The 22,652-nt window shown below is 51.2% G+C and overlaps 1 protein-coding gene across 1 annotated transcript in view; it reads right to left on the reverse strand.

Moving 5' to 3' along the window:
* The window catches only part of PIK3C2A (phosphatidylinositol-4-phosphate 3-kinase catalytic subunit type 2 alpha), a 98,623-nt gene that overhangs the window by 66,594 nt on the left and 9,377 nt on the right, over positions 1-22,652 (reverse strand). The window contains exons 2-8 of the mRNA XM_073550766.1: positions 20,424-21,566; positions 18,045-18,148; positions 10,760-10,917; positions 10,150-10,270; positions 9,800-9,911; positions 7,046-7,125; positions 2,195-2,258 (exon numbers count right to left, since the gene is read on the reverse strand). Of these exons, the coding sequence (XP_073406867.1) occupies positions 2,195-2,258; positions 7,046-7,125; positions 9,800-9,911; positions 10,150-10,270; positions 10,760-10,917; positions 18,045-18,148; positions 20,424-21,494 (1,710 nt within the window). The 5' untranslated portion in view covers positions 21,495-21,566. The remainder of the gene's footprint in view (positions 1-2,194; positions 2,259-7,045; positions 7,126-9,799; positions 9,912-10,149; positions 10,271-10,759; positions 10,918-18,044; positions 18,149-20,423; positions 21,567-22,652) is intronic.

Raw genomic sequence — 22,652 nt, forward strand, 5'->3', positions numbered from 1 at the left:
AGGTCAAAATTTCTGAAGAAATCTGGAAAATTCTGAAGGATTCACAAACACTGAAGATCTGTATGAGCAGTCAGAGCAGATCCCTGTGACGTCACCAAGATGTGACAGATCCATTCCTGCACTTAAAACTATATTGAGACATGTCATCCCTGCAGCGCCCCCAGCAGGACAGGAGAGTGAGCAGAAAGAGGGTGATGTCCGGCAGGCCACATCAGGGCGCATACAGACAGGCCTAAAAACACTTGTTTCCTAGTTATCAGCCACTCAACAGGACACAAAACGACCTAACAAATAAAAAGCCTCAGTCTCAGCAGCACATTCTCCTGGATAACCAGCATGCGCTGCCGAGAATATCCTGTGTGCACAGATTACAGTAACCATCACTTTCTGCACGAGACAGCAGTCGGCTCCTCTATACAAGCGCTGAAACCACTGTCCATCAGCTACAGTGCCGTGCAAAGTATTCGCCCCCCTGGAACTTTTCAACCTTTTCCCACATATCATGCTTCAAACATAAAGATACCAAATGTAAATTTTTGGTGAAGAATCAACAACCAGTGGGACACAATTGTTTAGTTGACCAAAATTTTTTGGTTATTTTAAATTTTTGTGGAAATTAAAAAACTGAAAAGTGGGGCGTGCAATATTATTCGGCCCCTGTAACTTAATGCTTTGGTGCACCACCTTTTGCTGCGATTACAGATTCTCGATTGGATTCAGGTCTGGACTGTGACTTGGCCATTTTAACACCTGGATACGGTTATTTGTGAACCATTCCATTGTAGATTTTGCTTTATGTTTGGGATCATTGTCTTGTTGGAAGACAAATCTCTGTCCCAGTCTCAGGTCTTTTGCAGACGCCAACAGGTTTTCTTCAATACTGGTCCTGTATTTGGCTCCATCCATCTTCCCATCAATTTTAACCATCTTCCCTGTCCCTGCTGAAGAAAAGCAGGCCCAAACCATGATGCTGCCACCACCATGTTTGACAGTGGGGATGGTGTGTTCAGGGTGATGAGCTGTGTTGCCAAAAAGTTTGATTTTGGTTTCATCTGACCAGAGCACCTTCTTCCACGTTTGGTGTGTCTCTCAGGTGGCTTCTTGCAAACTTTAAACGACACTTTTTATGGATATCTTTGAGAAATGGCTTTCTTCTTGCCACTCTTCCATAAAGGCCAGATTTGTGCAGTGTACGAATGATTGTTGTCATATGGACAGACTGTCCCACCTCAGCTGTAGATCTCTGCAGTTCATCCAGAGTGATCATGGGCCTCCTGGCTGCATCTCTGATCAGTCTTCTCCTTGTTTGAGATGAAAGTGTAGAGGGACAGCCGGGTCTTGGTAGATTTGCAGTGGTAAGATATTCCTTCCATTTCAATATGATCACTTGCACAGTGCTCCTTGGGATGTTTAAAGTTTTGAAAATCATTTTGTATCCAAATCCGGCTTTAAACTTCTCCACAAGAGTATCACGGACCTGCCTGTTGTGTTCCTTGGTCTTCATGATGCTCTCTGTGCATCACTTAGAACCCTGAGACTATCACAGAGCAGGTGCATTTATACGGAGACTTGATTACACACAGGTGGATTGTATTTATCATCATTAGTCTTTTGGGACAACATTGGATCATTCAGAGATCCACAATGAACTTCTGGAGTGAGTTTGCTGCACTGAAAGTAAAGGGGCCGAATAATATTGCACGCCCCACTTTACAGTTTTTGAATTTCCACAAAAATTTAAAAGTAAACAATAAATTTCGTTCAACTTCACAATTGTGTCCCACTTGTTCACCAAAAATTAACATTTGGTATCTTTATGTTTGAAGCATGATATGTGGAAAAAGGTTGAAAAGTTCCAGGGAGCCGAATACTTTCGCAAGGCACTGTACACGTGGCCGATCGGTGGTCATTTAACAGAGACGATTGGCCAGCACAAGTGCAGCGTAGTGTCAGGTCCTGGGCAGCGGTTATCTGACTTGCCCGGACAGTCGCTGGTACCGTCACCCTTTTCTCCTAGTCTTGCCCTATTCCCAGGATTTCTAGGGTCTTTTCTTCTGAAGACACAGGAACAAGCCACAGCCCTAGCATTGTGACACAGCGGTGGGCAAACTTCGGGACCAGAGACAACCAAGGGCACAGTATCTGAGCACAGGAAGCATCCACGTGACACCAAGGAACAGCGATTCCCACGCACCTCGTTTTTAAGGCACATAGTGACTTGATTGTGGAAAGAGTCCAGTAACTCCTCAATGTTCTGCCTGCAGAAAACAATAAGGGATCCAGTAAATGTCATTACAAGTATATATAACGGCCCTCCGCCTCTCCACTATCCACAGGGGCGGCCCTCCACCTCTCCACCATACGGGGGGGTGGCCCTCCACCTCTCCACTTTACAGGGGGGGGGCGGCCCTCCACCTCTCCACTTTACAGGGGGGGGCGGCCCTCCACCTCTCCACTTTACAGGGGGGGGCGGCCCTCCACCTCTCCACTTTACAGGGGGGGGCGGCCCTCCACCTCTCCACTTTACAGGGGGGGGCGGCCCTCCACCTCTCCACTTTACAGGGGGGGGCGGCCCTCCACCTCTCCACTTTACAGGGGGGGCGGCCCTCCACCTCTCCACTTTACAGGGGGGGCGGCCCTCCACCTCTCCACTTTACAGGGGGGGCGGCCCTCCACCTCTCCACTTTACAGGGGGGGTGGCCCTCCACCTCTCCACTTTACAGGGGGAGGCGGCCCTCCACCTCTCCACTATACGGGGGGGGCGGCCCTCCACCTCTCCACTATACAGGGGGGCGGCCCTCCACCTCTCCACTATACGGGGGGGCGGCCCTCCACCTCTCCACTATACGGGGGGGGGCGGCCCTCCACTATACGGGGGGGGGGCGGCCCTCCACTATACGGGGGGGGGGGGCGGCCCTCCACTATACGGGGGGGGGGGGCGGCCCTCCACCTCTCCACTATACGGGGGGGGGGGGCGGCCCTCCACCTCTCCACTATACGGGGGGACAGCCCTCCACCTCTCCACTATACAAGGGGGCGGCCCTCCACCTCTCCACTATTCGGGGGGGGGCCCTCCACCTCTCCACGGGGGCGGCCCTCCACCTCTCCACTATACAAGGGGGCGGCCCTCCACCTCTCCACTATACGGGGGGGCGGCTCTCCACGGGGGCGGCCCTCCACCTCTCCACCATACGGGAGGGCGGCCCTCCACCTCTCCACCATACGGGGGGGCGGCCCTTCACCTCTCCACTTTACAGGGGGGGGGGCGGCCCTCCACCTCTCCACTTTACAGGGGGACGGCCCTCCACCTCTCCACTATACAAGGGGGCGGCCCTCCACCTCTCCACTATACAAGGGGGCGGCCCTCCACCTCTCCACTATACAAGGGGGCGGCCCTCCACCTCTCCACTATACAAGGGGGCGGCCCTCCACCTCTCCACTATACAAGGGGGCGGCCCTCCACTATACAGGGGGGCGGCACTCCACCTCTCCTCTACACAGGGGGCGGCCCTCCACCTTTCCTTTATAACATACTCCCCATTACATGACAGTAAGGTTAAAATAATATAACTTATCATAAAAGCTGCAGTTTTACGCCAATTAGTTGGTTCAGAAATGAGTACACCCCCAATCAGTAACTCCTCCACCTAGTATTCTGTGTGACCACCATGATGTGTTAGGAGGCATCGAGACTTCTAGGCCTGGAGGTTGGATGGAGAGTGGTGACAACTTGTCTCCTCAGAAGCAGTCAATTCCACAAACATTTCTCTCAGTCTCATGCCTCCCGAGTCCCAGGAACTCCATATTTCTCCCCCTGGGCCCCGGCACATTGTAGGCGGCGTTTTTGTGTCTGGGCTTTGCAAGTGGTTCCTCTGTGGACACCCCCCATGCTACGGCTCCTCTGCACTGTGTGCCAGATTGTTTCCTCCTATTCAGCTTTCTTCTTCTTTAGATAACTTACATGAGGATTTTCTTCTCTTCGCACCAGAAGACGCTTCTGTTTCGGTGGTGACTTCCGTGGCTGTTAGACATTCTGAGATGGGGCAGCTCCATCATTCTTACATTTTCTATCACTTTTGCTCCGGCATCTGTCTGATGAGTGAAGCTTTGCTGATAGTCTTGTAGCCTTCATCTTTCTCGGGTCCTGTGGCATTTCTCTTCCATGTGGTACCATTGCCGACAGCATATAACGGGCAGGAGTTTTCTGTGTTCAGTATGGCCCTCTTATCGTGGCCTGACTGCGGGACACCGATGCAATTAAGGATTAGACTGATCTGTGGGTGGATTCAGGTTCCTTAGGACTTTGTAGTCTAAACTTTAGCTTTCTCATAAGATTTTCATTAGGGTGTACTCATTTCTGCAACATTGTCTTGAATGAATTTGTTGGGCAATTTCCATTTTTGAGTCTAAAATAACAAATAAGCAGAGCAGAGCCGTGGTGTAATGAATGGTCATTGAAAAGACATGCAGAGCCGAGTTAATCCTTCATGAATTTAGATAAGTGGTGTGGAAGTTTTATTGCGGTAAAAATCAGAGATTACCCCGCATCACTGACCCTAGAGCAGATCTCTGAGGGTGACATAAGACCTTGTGACAGGGGTCGTCCTGTGCGGAGGGGATATTCCCGGATCCTTGTTTCTCTGATGTAAGTCCTGGAGAACAGAAGTAGACGGGTCACATTGTCCATAGTCATGTGACCACGACACTGGCTTAAAGTTACTGATGACATTTCCTGTGTGTTTTAGGCAAAAAAAAAAAAAATCTATATTTTCATCTTTTACATTTTAAAAATTACAAAAAGGAAAATGGACCAATGCAAAGTTTAAGCATCCTAAATAATTAGTACCTAGTAGTGGCCCCTTTTGAAGGTATCACAGATTGAAAACCCTTTTTGTAGCCAGACAAGCGTTCACAATCTTGTTAGAGGGATTTATCTCCATTCTTCCTTGGAGAATTCCTCCTGTTCTGTGAGATTCCTGGGTCGTCTCGCTTCCTCTGCCATTTTGAGATCTCGCCACAGATTGTCAATGATGTTGAGATCAGGGGACTGTGAGGGCCATTGTAAGACCTTCAGCTTGCGCCTTCTGAGGTCGTCTATTGTGGATTGTGTCATGTGTTAATGTCACGGATGTGTCAGAGGCTGCAGTCAGTCGCACTGCATCTAGCTGCAGAAGGTCTCAGCGGTTGGCCTTGCAGACTCCTTCCTAGTTCTTCTGACTTTGGGACCCAGTGGTAACCTCCCCCGGCCCTAATTGACACACCAGGATCGGTGTGTTTAAAGGCTCCCAGCGGTGATATTTCCATTTCCCACTGTTAAGGCTTGGGGCTACAGTAGTTGTCATTCTTCCTCTTTGGTGTTTGGAGGCCGTCTGTTTTTCTCTCAGAGTCCACACAAGCTAAGTGTTCCCCTTGTTTGTCTATCCTGTTTGTCTTTAGTTATAGCGGGGATTGACCAGTGCTCAACCCATCCTTCTCTAAGCAAGGCTTACTGCTAGGGTCAGGAAGGGTTTAGGTATCCTGCTTTGTGATCGGTGCAGAACCTATATAGGGACGCTTAGGGCAAACAGGGTGATGTTAGATCTGCCTAGGGGACCCCCGCTTCCCTAGTGTTGGGCTCCCTTCCCCTCATCCTTTTGTGCTTTCCAAAACTATGCGTAACAGTTTAGGATCATTACCCATTTGTAGAAGCCATACTCTCTTCACCTTCTCTTTTTTTTTTTTTTACAGATGGTGTTACGTTTTCATCAAGAATTTGCTGAAATTTCATTGGATCCATTCTTTCCTCTACCTGTGAAATGTTCCCGATGCCATTGGCTGCAACACATCCCCAAAACATGATTGATCCACCCTCATGTTTAATGGTAGGCGAGATGTTCTTTTCCTGAAATTCTGTCCCCTTTTTTCTCCACACATACCTCTGATCATTGTTGCCACAGAGTTTTATTTTAACGCCATCGATCCACAGGACTTGTTTCTAAAATGCATCAGGCTTGTTTAGATGTTGCCTTGCATACTTCTGACCATGACTTTTATGATGAGGACGCAGAAGACACTTTTTCTTGATGATTCTTCCATGAATGCCATATTTTGTGCAGGTGTCTCTGAACAGTGAAACAATGTACCACAACTCCAGAGTTTGCTGAGACCACAACTCCAGAGTTTGCTGAGTCTTTCTTAAGGTCTTTCACAGTCAAGCAGGGTCTGATTTGGCTCACTAGCAATCCTAAGAGCAGATCTCACTGACATTTTGCTTGGTCTTCCAGACCTTATCTTGACCTCCACTGTTCCTGGTAACTGCCATTTCTTAATTCTATTTCGAACTGAGGAAAGGGCAATGTGAAAACGCTTTGCTCTCTTCTTGTATCCTTCTCTTGCTTTGTGGCCTCCACCATTCTCAGAGTGCTCGGCAGCTGCTTAGAAGATCCCATGGCTGCTGTATTTGGCACAAGGTTAGGGGAAGCTCGGTTTTTATAAAGCTGGGAAATTTACATCACTCGGCCTTTCCTAATGATAATCGTGATCAACCATAACCCTAACAGGCTAATTAAGGACTGAAACCCAGGTCAAAGTTATCTGAACACATACATCTCCAAGGGTGCCCAAACTTTTGCATGGGACGATTTTACTTTTCATAATTTTTGAAATGTAAAAGAAAGATGTATATCTTTGTACCGTATTAGCCAATAGATGGAAACACATTCAGAACTGAAAGTCCTCAGTGATTGATACCTTTTAACGGCGGAACTGATGTAAAAGATACAATTTTTTATTTTTTGCCTAAAACACAAAACAGAAGTGTGTCATCTTTAATTTAGGCCTTTTGGAGAGGATTTAATCTATAACTTCCTTAACTTTTCACAATAACAGTAATTTTGACCAGGGGTGCCCAAAATTTCATTTGCCACTGTACATTTGTCTAGACAGGGTGTTACACCAGGCCTAATGAAGACTGTGGCCAGAAGACGGTCCGATATCTACAGGACTCTGCATGGCTCCTCCAGCTGACAGCCACAAATGGAGATGGAGGAGGAGGATAAGGACATACCGTGTAACTGGCACTTTGAATGGCCTGTCCAGCAGGGCCAAGTGTCCGACCAGGTCAATGGGCGTCTCGTCATCTGCAGCCTAGAGGCAAGAGACCGCAGAAAACACATTATATAGGAGGCATTCTATAATATATATATATATATATATATTCCCATACACTGGTGGGGTCGTCACTGCAGGACCCTCTCGTGACGGCAGACACCTCTCATGACACTATATGAGAGCGGCGGTCGCAGTAACGTGACCATGGAATTGTTCCACAGTCACCAGCCTGACCAAGGGGTTACTCAGACACCGACAGGCACTATGCTGCCACCGGGTTCATGACAGCGGAGTGCGGACCCCTCTCTGTGCCCTCCTGCCTGATGGCGTCTCCAAGACCCCATTCATGATATATTGTGACCTGCAGAGAGGAGGCGTCGCACACACAACACATCTGCTCCATGAATCACAGCGTTCTGCAGACTGAGGAAGGGGCAGCCAGAAATAAAGCAAGCTCATATCCCAGGAGGACGCGCGTCCCTGCACAGCTCCCCTCCCCCAATGTCAGACTGCACCAGAGGTCAGACGTAATCTCAGGTAACCCCTGACCTGAGGTATATAACCCCAGAGAGAGGATCATCAGCCTCATCCTCCTCCTATAACCCCAGAGAAAGGATCATCAGCCTCATCCTCCTCCTATAACCCCAGAGAGAGGATCATCAGCCTCATCCTCCTCCTATAACCCCAGAGAAAGGATCATCAGCCTCATCCTCCTCCCATGACCCCAGAGAGGATCATCAGCCTCATCTTCCTCCTATAACCCCAGAGAGAGGATCATCAGCCTCATCCTCCTCCTATAACCCCAGAGAGAGGATCATCAGCCTCATCCTCCTCCTATAACCCCAGAGAGAGGATCATCAGCCTCATCTTCCTCCCATAACCCCAGAGAGAATCATCAGCCTCATCTTCCTCCCATAACCCCAGAGAAAGGATCATCAGCCTCATCCTCCTCCTATAGCCCCAGAGAGAGAAAGGATCATCAGCCTCATCTTCCTCCCATAACCCCAGAGAGGATCATCATCCTCATCCTCCTCCTATAACCCCAGAGAAAGGATCATCAGCCTCATCCTCCTCCTATAACCCCAGAGAGAGGATCATCAGCCTCATCCTCCTCCTATAACCCCAGAGAGAGGGGATCATCATCCTCATCCTCCTTCTATAACCCCAGAGAGAGAGGATCATCAGCCTCATCCTCCTCCTATAGCCCCAGAGAGAGAGGATCATCATCCTCATCCTCCTTCTATAACCCCAGAGAGAGAGGATCATCAGCCTCATCCTCCTCCTATAGCCCCAGAGAGAGAAAGGATCATCAGCCTCATCTTCCTCCCATAACCCCAGAGAGAGAGGATCATCAGCCTCATCCTCCTCCTATAACCCCAGAGAGAGAGAGAGGATCATCAGCCTCATGCTCCTCCTATAACCCCAGAGAGAGGATCATCAGCCTCATGCTCCTCCTATAACCCCAGAGAGAGGATCATCAGCCTCATCCTCCTCCTTATAACCCCAGAGAGAGGATCATCAGCCTCATCCACCTTCTATAGCCCCAGAGAGAGGATCATCAGCCTCATCCTCCTCCTATAACCCCAGAGAGAGGATCATCAGCCTCACCCTCCTCCTATAACCCCAGATAGAGGATCATCAGCCTCATCCTCCTCCTATAACCCCAGAGAGAGAGGATCATCAGCCTCATCCTCCTCCTATAACTCCAGAGAGAGGATCATCAGCCTCATCCTCCTCCTATAACCCCAGAGAGAGGATCATCAGTCTCATCCTCCTCCTATAACCCCAGAGAGAGGGGATCATCAGCCTCATCCTCCTCCTATAACCCCAGAGAGAGAGAGGATCATCAGCCTCATCCTCCTCCTATAACCCCAGAGAGAGAGGATCATCAGCCTCATGCTCCTCCTATAACCCCAGAGAGAGAGGATCATCAGCCTCATCCTCCTCCTATAACCCCAGAGAGAGAGGATCATCAGCCTCATCCTCCTCCTATAACCCCAGAGAGAGGATCATCAGTATCATCCTCCTCCTATAACCCCAGAAAGAGGATCATCAGCCTCATCCTCCTCCTATAACCCCAGAGAGAGAGGATCATCAGCCTCATCCTCCTCCTATAACCCCAGAGAGAGAGGATCATCAGCCTCATCCTCCTCCTATAACCCCAGAGAGAGGATCATCAGTCTCATCCTCCTCCTATAACCCCAGAGAGAGGATCATCAGCCTCATCCTCCTCCTATAACCCCAGAGAGAGAGGATCATCAGTCTCATCCTCCTCCTATAACGAGAGAGAGAGAGAGAGAGAGAGAGAGGGAGAGAGAGGGAGAGGGAGAGGGAGAGGGAGAGGGAGAGGGAGAGGGAGAGGGAGAGGGAGAGGGAGAGGGAGAGAGAGAGAGGGGATCATCAGCCTCATCCTCCTCCTATAACCCCAGAGAGAGGGGATCAGCCTCATCCTCCTCCTATAACCCCAGAGAAGATCATCAGCCTCATCAGCCTCATCCTCCTCCTATAACCCCAGAGAGGATCATCAGCCTCATCCTCCTCATCTCCCTGCAATCTTCTCTTGGCACAAGGTGGAGGCTGAGAGCTGGCATAACACAGCAGCTTCCAGCCGAGGACGGAAATGAGAAATATTTGATCAGCGCCCAGCGATGGCGCTGCGCCAACCCTGAGCGCTCGTGTCACAGCAGAGCCCAACAACAGCCATACTCACGGTGCGCGCCAGCGCTCGGCACACGGTCCGGCGACACAGCAGCTGCAGCCTGATCTCCGTGTCCCACTTGCGGCACATCTGTATATACTCGTGGCTGCCCAGGCAATGCTCACTGCGGGGATAAAGGAGGACACACTAGACAGCCCCGTATACGTACGCTGCGTCCCGTCTCACATCAGAGTGTGACCCACACCCCCGACTATAATACAAGGCAATATGGGGGCACAGCGAGGAAACAAGGGCATGCTTTCAGTCATTCCATGATGTACTTTGTTTTATGGAGGGACAACCCCTATAAGACATTATTACTGACACACAGGTGATTCCAGAGAAGGGGGGGGGTCACTTACTTCTGAAGCACTTCTTCATGGCCGCACACCTTCAGGAGATAACTCTCAATGTCCACCTGGCTCAGGTCATCGTGGACCCAGCACAACGCCTGCATGATGATCAGCTCCACCGGTGAGCTCACTGCAAGAGAGCAGACGAGACGGCGAGGCGTCAGGGCTGAGAGTCAAACATGGAGGCGAGCGAGGTACACAGGGCCAACACCAGCACAAGGCACTGCGAAACGTCAGTACTGACCATCAAAAAATGAGGGGCAGAGCCAGCGGGACAACACCACGAGGCGTCAGGGCTGAGCGCCAAACATGGGGGCGAGCCAGAGGCGCAGCGGGGTGACCAGGAGTACAGAGGGCCCACACCAGCGCACGACGCTGTGAGAAGTGAGGGCTGAGGGCCAAACACAGGGGAGAGCCAGAGTGTGCCGCCAGCACGGGACCAGAAGACAAATGACCAGGAACTGACCACATAAAATCCACCACGATTTTGCTGTAGAAGCATGGAGAATGGCCGTTCTCACCGGTGTGGAGGACAGGTCTGCTATCACATTAGCGGTGTAATCACCCTGCGGCGGCTGCATAATGCTCAGCTCAATGGTGTGCTGCACACTGTACTCACCGTCACAGGTGAAGGTCACCGGCTGCTGGGAGCCCTGGATCTCTATAGACACCTTCACACTGGAGTTCTCAGCACTCAGGAGCCGCTGTGTCATCACCGGGCTCAGCACAAAGCCGGGATTACCAACCAGATCGTCCCCGAGGAAAAGGGAGCGCAGCCTGAGAGAGGAGAAAGCGGAGGACAAAGCCGGGATTATCAACCAGATCGTCCCCAAGGAAACGCGAGCGCAGCCTGAGAGAGGAGAAAGCGGAGGACAAAGCCGGGATTACCAACCAGATCGTCCCCGAGGAAACGTGAGCGCAGCCTGAGACGGGAGAAAGCGGAGGACAAAGCCCGGATTACCAACCAGATCGTCCCCGAGGAAATGCGAGAGCAGCCTGAGAGAGGAGAAAGCGGAGGACAAAGCCGGGATTATCAACCAGATCGTCCCCGAGGAAACGCGAGCGCAGCCTGAGACGGGAGAAAGCGGAGGACAAAGCCGGGATTATCAACCAGATCGTCCCCGAGGAAACGCGAGCGCAGCCTGACGGGAGAAAGCGGAGGACAAAGCCGGGATTACCAACCAGATCGTCTCAGAGGAAACGCGAGCGCAGCCTGAGAGAGGAGAAAGCGGAGGACAAAGCCGGGATTACCAACCAGATCGTCCCCGAGGAAACGTGAGCGCAGCCTGAGACGGGAGAAAGCGGAGGACAAAGCCCGGATTACCAACCAGATCGTCCCCGAGGAAATGCGAGCGCAGCCTGAGAGAGGAGAAAGCGGAGGACAAAGCCGGGATTATCAACCAGATCATCCCCGAGGAAACGCGAGCGCAGCCTGAGACGGGAGAAAGCGGAGGACAAAGCCGGGATTATCAACCAGATCGTCCCCGAGGAAACGCGAGCGCAGCCTGACGGGAGAAAGCGGAGGACAAAGCCGGGATTACCAACCAGATCGTCTCAGAGGAAACGCGAGCGCAGCCTGAGAGAGGAGAAAGCGGAGGACAAAGCCGGGATTACCAACCAGATCGCCCCTGAGGAAACGCGAGCGCAGCCTGAGAGAGGAGAAAGCGGAGGACAAAGCCGGGATTACCAACCAGATCGTCCCCAAGGAAAAGGGAGCGCAGCCTGAGACGGGAGAAAGCGGAGGACAAAGCCGGGATTATCAACCAGATCGTCCCCGAGGAAACGCGAGCGCAGCCTGACGGGAGAAAGCGGATGACAAAGCCAGGATTACCAACCAGATCGTATCCGAGGAAACGCGAGCGCAGCCTGAGAGAGGAGAAAGCGGAGGACAAAGCCGGGATTACCAACCAGATCGCCCCAGAGGAAACGCGAGCGCAGCCTGAGAGAGGAGAAAGCGGAGGACAAAACCGGGATTACCAACCAGATCGTCCCCAAAGAAAAGGGAGCGCAGCCTGAGAGAGGAGAAAGCGGAGGACAAAGCCGGGATTATCAACCAGATCGTCCCCGAGGAAATGCGAGCACAGCATGAGAGAGGAGAAAGCGGAGGACAAAGCCGGGATTACCAACCAGATTGTCCCCGAGGAAACGCGAGCGCACCTGAGAGAGGAGAAAACGGAGGACAAAGCCGGGATTACCAACCAAATCGTCCCCGAGGAAACGCGAGCGCAGCCTGAGAGAGGAGAAAGCGGAGGACAAAGCCGGGATTATCAACCAGATCGTCCCCGAGGAAACTCGAGCGCAGCCTGAGAGAGGAGAAAGCGGAGGACAAAGCCGGGATTACCAACCAGATCGTCCCCGAGGAAACGCGAGCGCAGCCTGAGACGGGAGAAAGCGGAGGACAAACCCGGGATTATCAACCAGATCGTCCCCGAGGAAACGCGAGCGCAGCCTGAGAGAGGAGAAAGCAGAGGACAAAGCCGGGATTACCAACCAGATCGCCCGAGGAAGCGCAAGCGCAGCCTGAGAGAGGAGAAGGCGGAGGACAAAGCCGGGATTACCAACCAGATCGTCCCCGAGGAAACGCGAGCGCAGCCTGAGAGAGGAGAAAGCAGAGGACAAAGCCGGGATTATCAACCAGATCGTCCGAGGAAACGTGAGCGCAGCCTGAGAGAGGAGAAAGCAGAGGACAAAGCCGGGATTACCAACCAGATCGCCCGAGGAAGCGCGAGCGCAGCCTGAGAGAGGAGAAGGCGGAGGACAAAGCCGGGATTACCAACCAGATCGCCCCTGAGGAAATGCGAGCGCAGCCTGAGACAGGAGAAAGCGGAGGACAAAGCCGGGATTACCAACCAGATCGTCCCCAAGGAAACGCAAGCGCAGCCTGAGACGGGAGAAAGCGGAGGACAAAGCTGGGATTACCAACCAGATCGTCCCCGAGTAAAGGAGAGCGCAGCCTGAGAGAGGAGAAAGCGGAGGACAAAACCGGGATTACCAACCAGATCGTCTCCGAGGAAACGCGAGCAAAGCCTGAGAGAGGAGAAAGCGGAGGGCTGCAGACATACACATCACATACACCCTCCTCCCCGGTATATACGCAGACATACTACATACATTATCTATATCGTATATACTCACGTATAAGCCGAGATTTTCAGCCCATTTTTTAGGCTGAATTCCCCCTCTCGGCTTATACACCAGGGGGTCGACGGGGGAGAAGGAGCGGTCAGATCATACTCACCCTCCCTGGCATGTCTCTGCAGCCCCCTGCTTCTCCCACGATCTCCCTTCCTTCCTTCAGCGGTCACATGGTACCGCTCACTAAAGTCATGAATATGCTCATATTTATGACTTTAATGAGCTGCACCACGTGACCGCTGAAGGAAGGAGCCTGAGACCGTGGGAGAAGCAGGGGGGCTGAAGAGACCGCGCCAGGAGGAGGTAAGTATATGTGATATTCACCTGTCCCCGGTCCACCGATGCGCGCTGCTCTGTCCTCCGCGTCCTCTGGCTGTGATGTTCAGGCAGCAGCGGGCGCAGTGACGTAATTAGTGCGCGCCGCGCCCTCTGCTACCTGAACGTCACTGACAGAGGTCCTTGAACACAAAGCGGCAGCGGTGGAACGGGGACAGGTGACTATCTGAGGTGCCGGGGCCGAGCCAGCGGTGACACCGTCACCTGGCCCCCATAGGGTGCCGGTGTCAGCACCTGCTCAGGACACCGGCACCTGGCCCCCAGCGACGAGAGAGGAGTATGCCTTTTTTCTTCTAATTGCAGCAGCAACATATGGGGCAAAATCTATGGAGCATTTTATGGGGCAGCATATGGGGCCTATTCTATGAAGCATTTTATGGGGCAGCATATGGGGCATAATTTATGGAGCATCTTATGGGGCACAATCTATGGAGCATTTTATGGGGCAGCATATGGGTCCTATTCTATGGAGCATTTTATGGGCCAGAATATGGGGGCATAAACTATGGAGCACCTTATGGGACCATAACCTTTATGGGGCAGCATATGGGGAATTGTTGTGAACTCATTTTCTGGTTTACCTCTGGCTTCTGGTGAGGGTGGTGGAGCTGGATGTGTTGACAGAGGAGTCGTGAGTTCTCCATCCGGGCTCCCTCTAGTGGTGACAGTAGGTAAAGAAGCTGATCTAAATGGCAGAGACTTGCCACGTGAGGAGGAGGTCTGTGAGTGGACATCAAGAGTCTCTGACTGGATTTAAGACAGCCGACTCCCTAATTTTGTGCTGATGATTTTTTTCTGCCCTGAGGTTCTGGTTTCCAGTTCTGTTCCTGCCTTCTCAAGCTAAGTGTGCTCTGCTATTTTTTCACATGAGATTTGGTCTGGTTTACTCAGTTTTTGTGGTCAGCCAGCCCCTGCTGGGGCTGTGCTGAATTTCCATTCTTATGTTTCTGTTTATGCCAGTTTGCTTTTTGTCCCTGATCAGATTGGTCTCTCTTTTTGCTCTGTCTTCAGAATATACCAGAGTGCTGAAATAGGGAATTGAAGTCTAGCGACTTCAGGGTTTTTGTTATCAGAAAGTGTTGGACATTTTTTGGCAGGGTTTTGTGCGTGATTGCAGACAGCATCTTTCCTTTCCTGTCCTTTCTAGTTAGTTGGGCCCCATCGTTTGCTCAGCCTATTCTTCTATCTGTGTTTGTGTTTTCATCTTGTCTCACCGACAATACATGTTTGGCGGCTGTCTATTGCTTTGGGGTCTGCTCTGGGGCAGTTTAGATTTCCCCTTTTCTTGCTTTAGGCTTATTTAGTTCTCCGGCTGTGACGAGGCGTCTAGGATCATCATAGGTACGCTCCACGGCTACTGCTAGTTGTGTGGATAGGATCAGGGGTCTGCAATCCGCTTAGTTACCAACCTCTCTGGTTTTCTGTGGCTTAGCTTGTTTTTCCTCCTCGGTGACTCATTCATAACAGGGCATAAACTATGGAGCATCTTATGGGGCCATTATAAACCTTTGTGCAGCATTATATGGGGCATATCTTGTATGGCGCCTCTTATGGGGCCCATCATGAACTGTATGGAGCATTATATGGGGTGAATTTTGTATGGAGCATCTTATGGAGCCATCATGAACTGTATGGAGCATTATATGGGGCTCCTGATTCAATATGGATATTCAAAAACATTTAACCTATTGATGTCTCAATTTTACTTTTATTGGTATCTATTTTTATTTTTTGAAATTCACCAGCTGCTGCATTTTCTACCCTAGGCTTATACACGAGTCAATAAGTTTTCCCAGTTTTTTTTTGCAAAATTAGGGGCCTCGGCTTATACTCGGGTCGGCTTATACACAAGTATATACACGGTATAGACAGAGAGAGTTATTGTTATTGTGAACCGTAAAAAAGTAAGCAAGTTAAAGATGAAGTGATTTTAAAAAGAAAAAAAAAAACAAATTACAAGTGACATTTCCTTTGTATTTTAGGCAATATATATATATATTCATCTTTTACATTTTAAAAATTACAAAAAAGGAAAAGAGGGATGATGCAGAAGTTTTGGCACCCTTGTAGATTTGCGCGCTGAGATAACTTTGACCTGGGTTTCAGTCCTTAATTAGCCTGTTAGGACTATGGCTTGCTCACTATCATCATTAGGAAAGGCCAGATGATGCAAGTTTCTCAGCTTTATAAAAATCCAGCCTCCCCTAACATTGTGCCAAAATACAGCAGCCATGGGTTCTTCTAAGCAGCTGCCAAGCACTCTGAGAATGAGAATGGTGGAGGCCACAAAGCAGGAGAAGGATATAAGAAGAGAGCAAAGTGTTTTCACATTGCCCTTTCCTCAGCTCAAAATGTAATTAAGAAATGGCAGTTACCAGGAACAGTGGAGGTCAAGATAAGGTCTGGAAGACCAAGCAAAATGTCAGTGAGAGCTGCTCTTAGGATTGGTAGAGACGCAAATCAGAAGCTCTGCTTGAATGTGAAAGACCTTCAGAAAGATTCATCAAACTCTGGAGTTGTGGTACATTGTTTCACTGTTCAGAGACACCTGCACATATATGGCCTTCATGGAAGAGTCATCAGAAAAAAAACCTCTCCTGCCTCCTCACCATAAAATTCAGTGTCAGAAGTATGCTAAAGAACATTGAACAAGGCTGATGAATTTGGAAACAAGTCCTGTGGACCAATGAGGATAAAACAGATCTCTGTGGCCACAATGATCAGAGGTATGTGTGAAGAAAAAAAAACACAGAATTTCAGGAAAAGAACATCTCGCCTACCATTAACCCCCTCACGACAGGGCCATTTCTGTTTGTTGATCACCTTCTTGCCACTTGGTCGTGTGAGGGCTTGTTTTTTTTGCGGGACAAGTTATACTTTTAAACCACACCATTGATTTTACCACATAAAGTACCGGAAAACAAGGAAAAAATCCAAATGCAGGGAAAATGCAAAAAAAAGTGAAATCCCACAGAAGTTTTGGGTTGTTTTTGTTACCACGTTTACACTGACCTGCCATCATGATTCTCCAGGTCAGCACAAGTTTGCAGATACCAAACAAATTTAGGCTCCTTTTTTTATTTAAGTGGTGAAAAAAAATCCAAAAGTTTGTTTTAAAAAATAAATAATGTCGTCAGTTTCCAGGACCGTAGCGTCTCCATTTTTCGTGATCTGGGCTTGGGTGAAGGCTTATCTTTTGTGTGTGCGGGGCTGCTGTTTTTATTGATACGATGTTGGTGCAGATACGATCCTTTGATCGCTCGTTATTGCATTTTAATGCAATGTTGCAGAGACTAAAAAACGCAATTCTGGAGTTTTGATTTTTTTCTCGCTATGCCGTTTACCGATCGGATTAATTCTTTTTTTAAATTGATAGATCATGCGATTCTGATGGCGGCAATACCAAATATGTGTATGTTTGATTTTTTATTGTTATTGCTTTATTTTGAATGGGGCCAATGAGAGGCGATTCAAACATTTATTTTTACTGTCTTCAGTAGTCTCCTCATGGGAAGCCAGGAGCTGCGATCATCCGATCGCTTGTGCTACACATATGGCGCTAGCACTGCTCTGTGTAGCAGAAATGATCACCTACTATGAATGCCGGCCACCGGGTGGCGCTCACAGCTGTCAGGCTACGACATCTAGAGGGGTCTCCTGCAGACCTCGAGTTGTCATGCCAACCCATCGATGACCTGCGGTCATGTGACACAGGCGCCGATGGGCGGGGTTTCTGAAGCACTTCCGGAGCGAGCAGGTTAAATGCCGCTGTCACAGATTGACAATCATGGATCGATCACGCTTCGGGTTGAGTTGCAGCCAATGGTGAAGATTTCACAGGACGAGCAAAGAATGGATCTGATGAATTTCAACAAATTCTTGATGCAAACAAAAGCTGAAGGTGAAGAGAGGAAGAGGAAGAGGACGACTTCTACAAATGGTGAATGATCCTAAACACACGTTACAATCCACAATAATCAACCTCAAAAAGGAGCAGCAAGCTGAAGGTTGTACAATGGCCCTCACGGTCCCCTGATCTGATCATCATTGACAATCTGTTGTGAGATCTCAAAATAGCAGAGGAAGCGAGACGACCCAGGAATCTCACAGAACGGGAGGATTTCTCCAAGGAAGGACGGATGAAAATCTCAGAAAAATTGAAAGAATCTGGTCTGGATACAAAAAGTGTTCACAAGCTTTGATATTTGCAAAAGGGGATGGTACCAGGTACTAACCATGTAGGGTGCCCAAACTTTTGCATCCGCCTATTTTCTTTTTGTAATTTTTAAAATGCAAAAGATAAAAAAAAAAACAAAAACACAGTAATTCTGTCCATGGGTGCATACATTTTTACATGCCACTCGCACACAGATCGCTCCCCGATATCAGACTTTGCATCTGATGAGACACTTCTGGAGATTTGCTCCGCTCACCTATCTACTTCTTTACAGAAGGCGGCAACTTCTTCATCCTGCACCTCCAAGCCCCGCAAGAAAGCGCTTCCAGGAGGGGTCCGCGAGCTGCTGCCACTGTCATTCTAGGAGAAGAAGAGTCACATCACCGGAACACAAGGCTGAAGACGGCATTAACACCGGCCCATAAGATGCCACATGCTGACGGTCACGAGCCAACGGCCACGATAATTGTGCAATGTGAATAAGATGAATGATTGCACAACGTGTCCCGATCCCAGAGCCCCCACACGAGACACAGGGAAGAGCTCAGCTCCCCCAACCCCAGAGCCCCAACCCCCACATAGGGAAAAGCTCAGCTTCCCAGAGCCCCACACGACACAGAGGGAAGAGCTCTGCTCCCCCAACCCCAGAGCCCTGCACAACACACAGGGAAGAGCTCTGCTCCCCCAACCCCAGAGCACTGCACAACACACAGGGAAGAGTTCCACTCCCCCCAACCCCAGAGCCCCCACATGAGACAAGGAAGAGCTCTGCTCCCCCAACCCCAGAGCCCCGCACGACACACAGGGAAGAGCTCAGCTCCCCAGAGCCCCACACGACACAGAGAGAAGAGCTCTGCTCCTCCAACCCCAGAGCCCCGCACAACACACAGGGAAGAGCTCTGCTCCCCCAACCCCAGAGAGCTGCACAACACACAGGGAAGAGTTCCACTCCCCCAACCCGAGCCCCACATAACACACAGGGAAGAGCTCTGCTCCTCCAACCCCAGAGAGCTGCACAACACACAGGGAAGAGTTCCACTCCCCCAACCCCAGAGCCCCGCACGACACACAGGGAAGAGCTCCGCTCCCCCAACCCCAGAGCCCCGCACGACACACAGGGAAGAGCTCCGCTCCCCCAACCCCAGAGCCCCACACGACACACAGGGAAGAGTTCCACTTCCCCCAACCCCAGAGCCCCGCACGACACACAGGGAAGAGCTCCGCTCCCACAACCCCAGAGCCCCGCACGACACACAGGGAAGAGCTCCGCTTCCCCAATCCCAGAGCCCCGCATGACACATAGGGAAGAGCTCCGCTTCCCCAACCCCAGAGCCCCGCATGACACACAGGGAAGAGCTCCGCTCCCACAACCCCAGAGCCCCGCACGACACACAGGGAAGAGCTACGCTTCCCCAACCTCAGAGCCCCGCACGACACACAGGGAAGAGCTCCGCTTCCCCAACCCCAGAGCCCTGCATGACACACAAAGAGCTCAGCTCCCCAGAGCCTCACACGACATACAGGGAAGAGCTTCGCTCCCCCGACCACCACACAAAAAAAGAGCTCCGATCTCCGACCCCAAAGCCCCACACAACACAAGGAAGAGCTCCTCTCCCCCGAGCCCCACACGACACAGAGGGAAGAGCTCTGCTCCTCCAACCCCAGAGCCCCGCACAACACACAGGGAAGAGCTCTGCTCCCCCAACCCCAGAGAGCTGCACAACACACAGGGAAGAGTTCCACTCCCCCAACCCCAGAGCCCCACATAACACACAGGGAAGAGCTCCACTTCCCCCAACCCCAGAGCCCCGCACGACACACAGGGAAGAGCTCTGCTCCTCCAACCCCAGAGAGCTGCACAACACACAGGGAAGAGTTCCACTCCCCCAACCCCAGAGCCCCGCACGACACACAGGGAAGAGCTCCACTCCCCCAACCCCAGAGCCCCGCACGACACACAGGGAAGAGCTCCGCTCCCCCAACCCCAGAGCCCCCCACGACACACAGGGAAGAGTTCCACTTCCCCCAACCCCAGAGCCCCGCACGACACACAGGGAAGAGCTCCGCTCCCATAACCCCAGAGCCCCGCACGACACACAGGGAAGAGCTCCGCTTCCCCAACCCCAGAGCCCCGCATGACACATAGGGAAGAGCTCCGCTTCCCCAACCCCAGATCCCCGCATGACACATAGGGAAGAGCTCCGCTTCCCCAACCCCAGAGCCCCGCATGACACACAGGGAAGAGCTCCGCTCCCCCAACCCCAGAGCCCCACACGACACACAGGGAAGAGTTCCACTTTCCCCAACCCCAGAGCCCCGCATGACACACAGGGAAGAGCTACGCTCCCACAACCCCAGAGCCCCGCACGACACACAGGGAAGAGCTCCGCTTCCCCAACCCCAGAGCCCTGCATGACACACAAAGAGCTCAGCTCCCCAGAGCCTCACACGACATACAGGGAAGAGCTTCGCTCCCCCGACCACCACATAAAAAAAGAGCTCCAATCTCCGACCCCAAAGCCCCACACAACACAAGGAAGAGCTCCTCTCCCCCGAGCCCCACACGACACACAATGAAGATCTCTGCTCATCTGATCATAAAAAGGACAAGGAGGAAATCTGCCATTACACTCACATCTGTGCTCTGACTCTTGGATAGCTGGCTGTGTGCTGACCGCAGGTTTAATGAGTGGCTCCTAGAGACTGTGGCCCCTGATGGTGACTTGCCCCCTACTTTCCTCTCACAGTAGGTGGATTTCACAGGCTTCTCCTCAAGTAACACAGCGTCCCAGGGATCCCCTGCCACACTGGGAGTTGCCTTGCCATCCAGACCGGCAGCAAGCTCCACCGTATCTACCTTGGGTTTACTAAGTGGATCCAGGTCCAACCAATCAAATTTGCTAATGTCATTGTCTTTGTCTGTTCCCTCCACCGGGAATGCAGGGGTTTCGGACTGTGGTCTCTGGGTTTCATGATTGGACTTATCATTTCTTAAGAATTCTGATGTCCTCGCTATTTTATCAAGTAACCTTGCCATGTCAAGAGGAACAACAGAGGGATATGCTGGCCGGATCGCTCTCATAGGGAAGGATGGATGTGCTGGCATGGGGAAAGAGACGTACGGGGCATGGGCTGGGAGACTGAGATACACCGGCTCCCTGCATCGCACCGAAGGGTGGAAGCCATTCTGAAAGGGATCTGAGTGTTTTGGGTAGGATGCAGCATAGGCTGACTGCGAGGAGCAAGGCACTGGTGCCGGGAGCCGGGACGGCCACGGACTGCGCTGAAATGATGGGTTGGTAAAACATTGCGCTGACACCACTGGATTTAACACGTGCGTTTGAGGTATGGCCGGGGGCTTTGGGACCACATCAAAACTGTCATCTAGAAGGAACTTCTCTAACTCAGCGAGTGGAAGTTTCTCTAAATCGATGTTCTGCAATGACTTCTCAGCCCTAGATTTCATATCCACTTCTGGAAAATCCATGAGATCATGATCTGGTACGGTGGCACCTGGAGATTTGTGGTGTGGTCTCATGATGGTGCTGCCCTGAGCTCCTGGCTGTCTCTTCTCTCTCCGCAGCTTGTCTAATGCTTCCGCTTCCATCTGTAAGGCCTCCTCTTTCCCCACATCTCTCGCTCCTGAGGTGAGTGTAGACGGGGACACGTTTTGTCTGAAGCCATTGCTGCTGGAGATCTGGGCCATGCTGTGCCCGAGGGGCCTCTAGTGGGGTCAGGTCCTTGCGAGGATCTTCTAGTGGTCCCTCACATCTGAGAACTGGAGAAAGAAGAGAAACAATCATTACAGATATAAGAGCGACCATTGTGCACCGCAAATCATCCCAGCACAGGAAATCTTAGGGTAAAACCTGAGCTGATCAGAAGAGACCCCCCAGACCCAACGCCGTCACCTGGGATCCTGTGTCATCCGCTTATCAGCCACATTCTTAGGCTACTGTCACACATCAGTTTTTTGCCGTCAGGCAGGATCCGGCTATTTTTAGAAAAAACGGATCCGGCATAAGTTTTGGAGAACTGTAGAAACGGATCCGTTTTTCTGCTGGATCCGTCTAGCAGGTTATATCTGTTTCCTGGGGGCTGGCCAATTGGATCTGAGCATGCGCAGACTTAAAAAAACGGATCCGGTGGCTGGATCCGTCTTTTTCTGGATCCGGCGCATTCCAGCGCCCATAGACTTTCATTGTAGCAAAAAGCCGGAAGCGTCGGATCCGGCGCTTCCGGCTTTTTCGCCGGAGACAAAAAACGTTACAGTAGCCGTTTTTTCCAGACGCCGGAATGAGACAAGTAGCCGGATCCGGCAAAAAACGGATGAGACGCAATGCCATCCGGCGCGATCCGGCGCTAATGCAAGTCAATGGGGAAAAACTGGAGCCGGCATTGCATTTTGCCGGATCCGGTTTTACAAAAAAAAGCCGGATCGCGCCTGATGGCAAAAAACTGATGTGTGAAAGAGGCCTTAGCGTTCGTGCCGCTCGACAATCCCGCAGAGTTACTCATAACGATGCATTGTGACGTCCTGCTATTCCTCCTCAACAACTATTGACAAATGGGAGGCACCAGATCGAACACCCTGTACAATCAGAGAAGATCGCACCACAAAATGCTAGGACAGGGAAATGGGGACACTCAGCCACCAATCTATGCCTGCACGTCCAAGAGGAACAAGCAAGTGCAGACTGACGACTTGCTACAGGCGAATGCAAAGCATTTAGGATGAGGAATCAGGAGAGGTGACAGGGCCTCTGGAGACGAGGACACCATGGAGGAGGCCCTGCTGTAAACAGCCCTGAACATAGTCATCAGGCACACGTGTCGTCTGTCGGGACCGCCCAGGCGCTGCCGT

This window comes from Dendrobates tinctorius, unplaced genomic scaffold, assembly GCF_039654945.1.
Source record: "Dendrobates tinctorius isolate UK_male_01 unplaced genomic scaffold, ASM3965494v1 ptg000168l, whole genome shotgun sequence".
NCBI classification, from domain to species: Eukaryota; Metazoa; Chordata; class Amphibia; order Anura; family Dendrobatidae; genus Dendrobates; species Dendrobates tinctorius.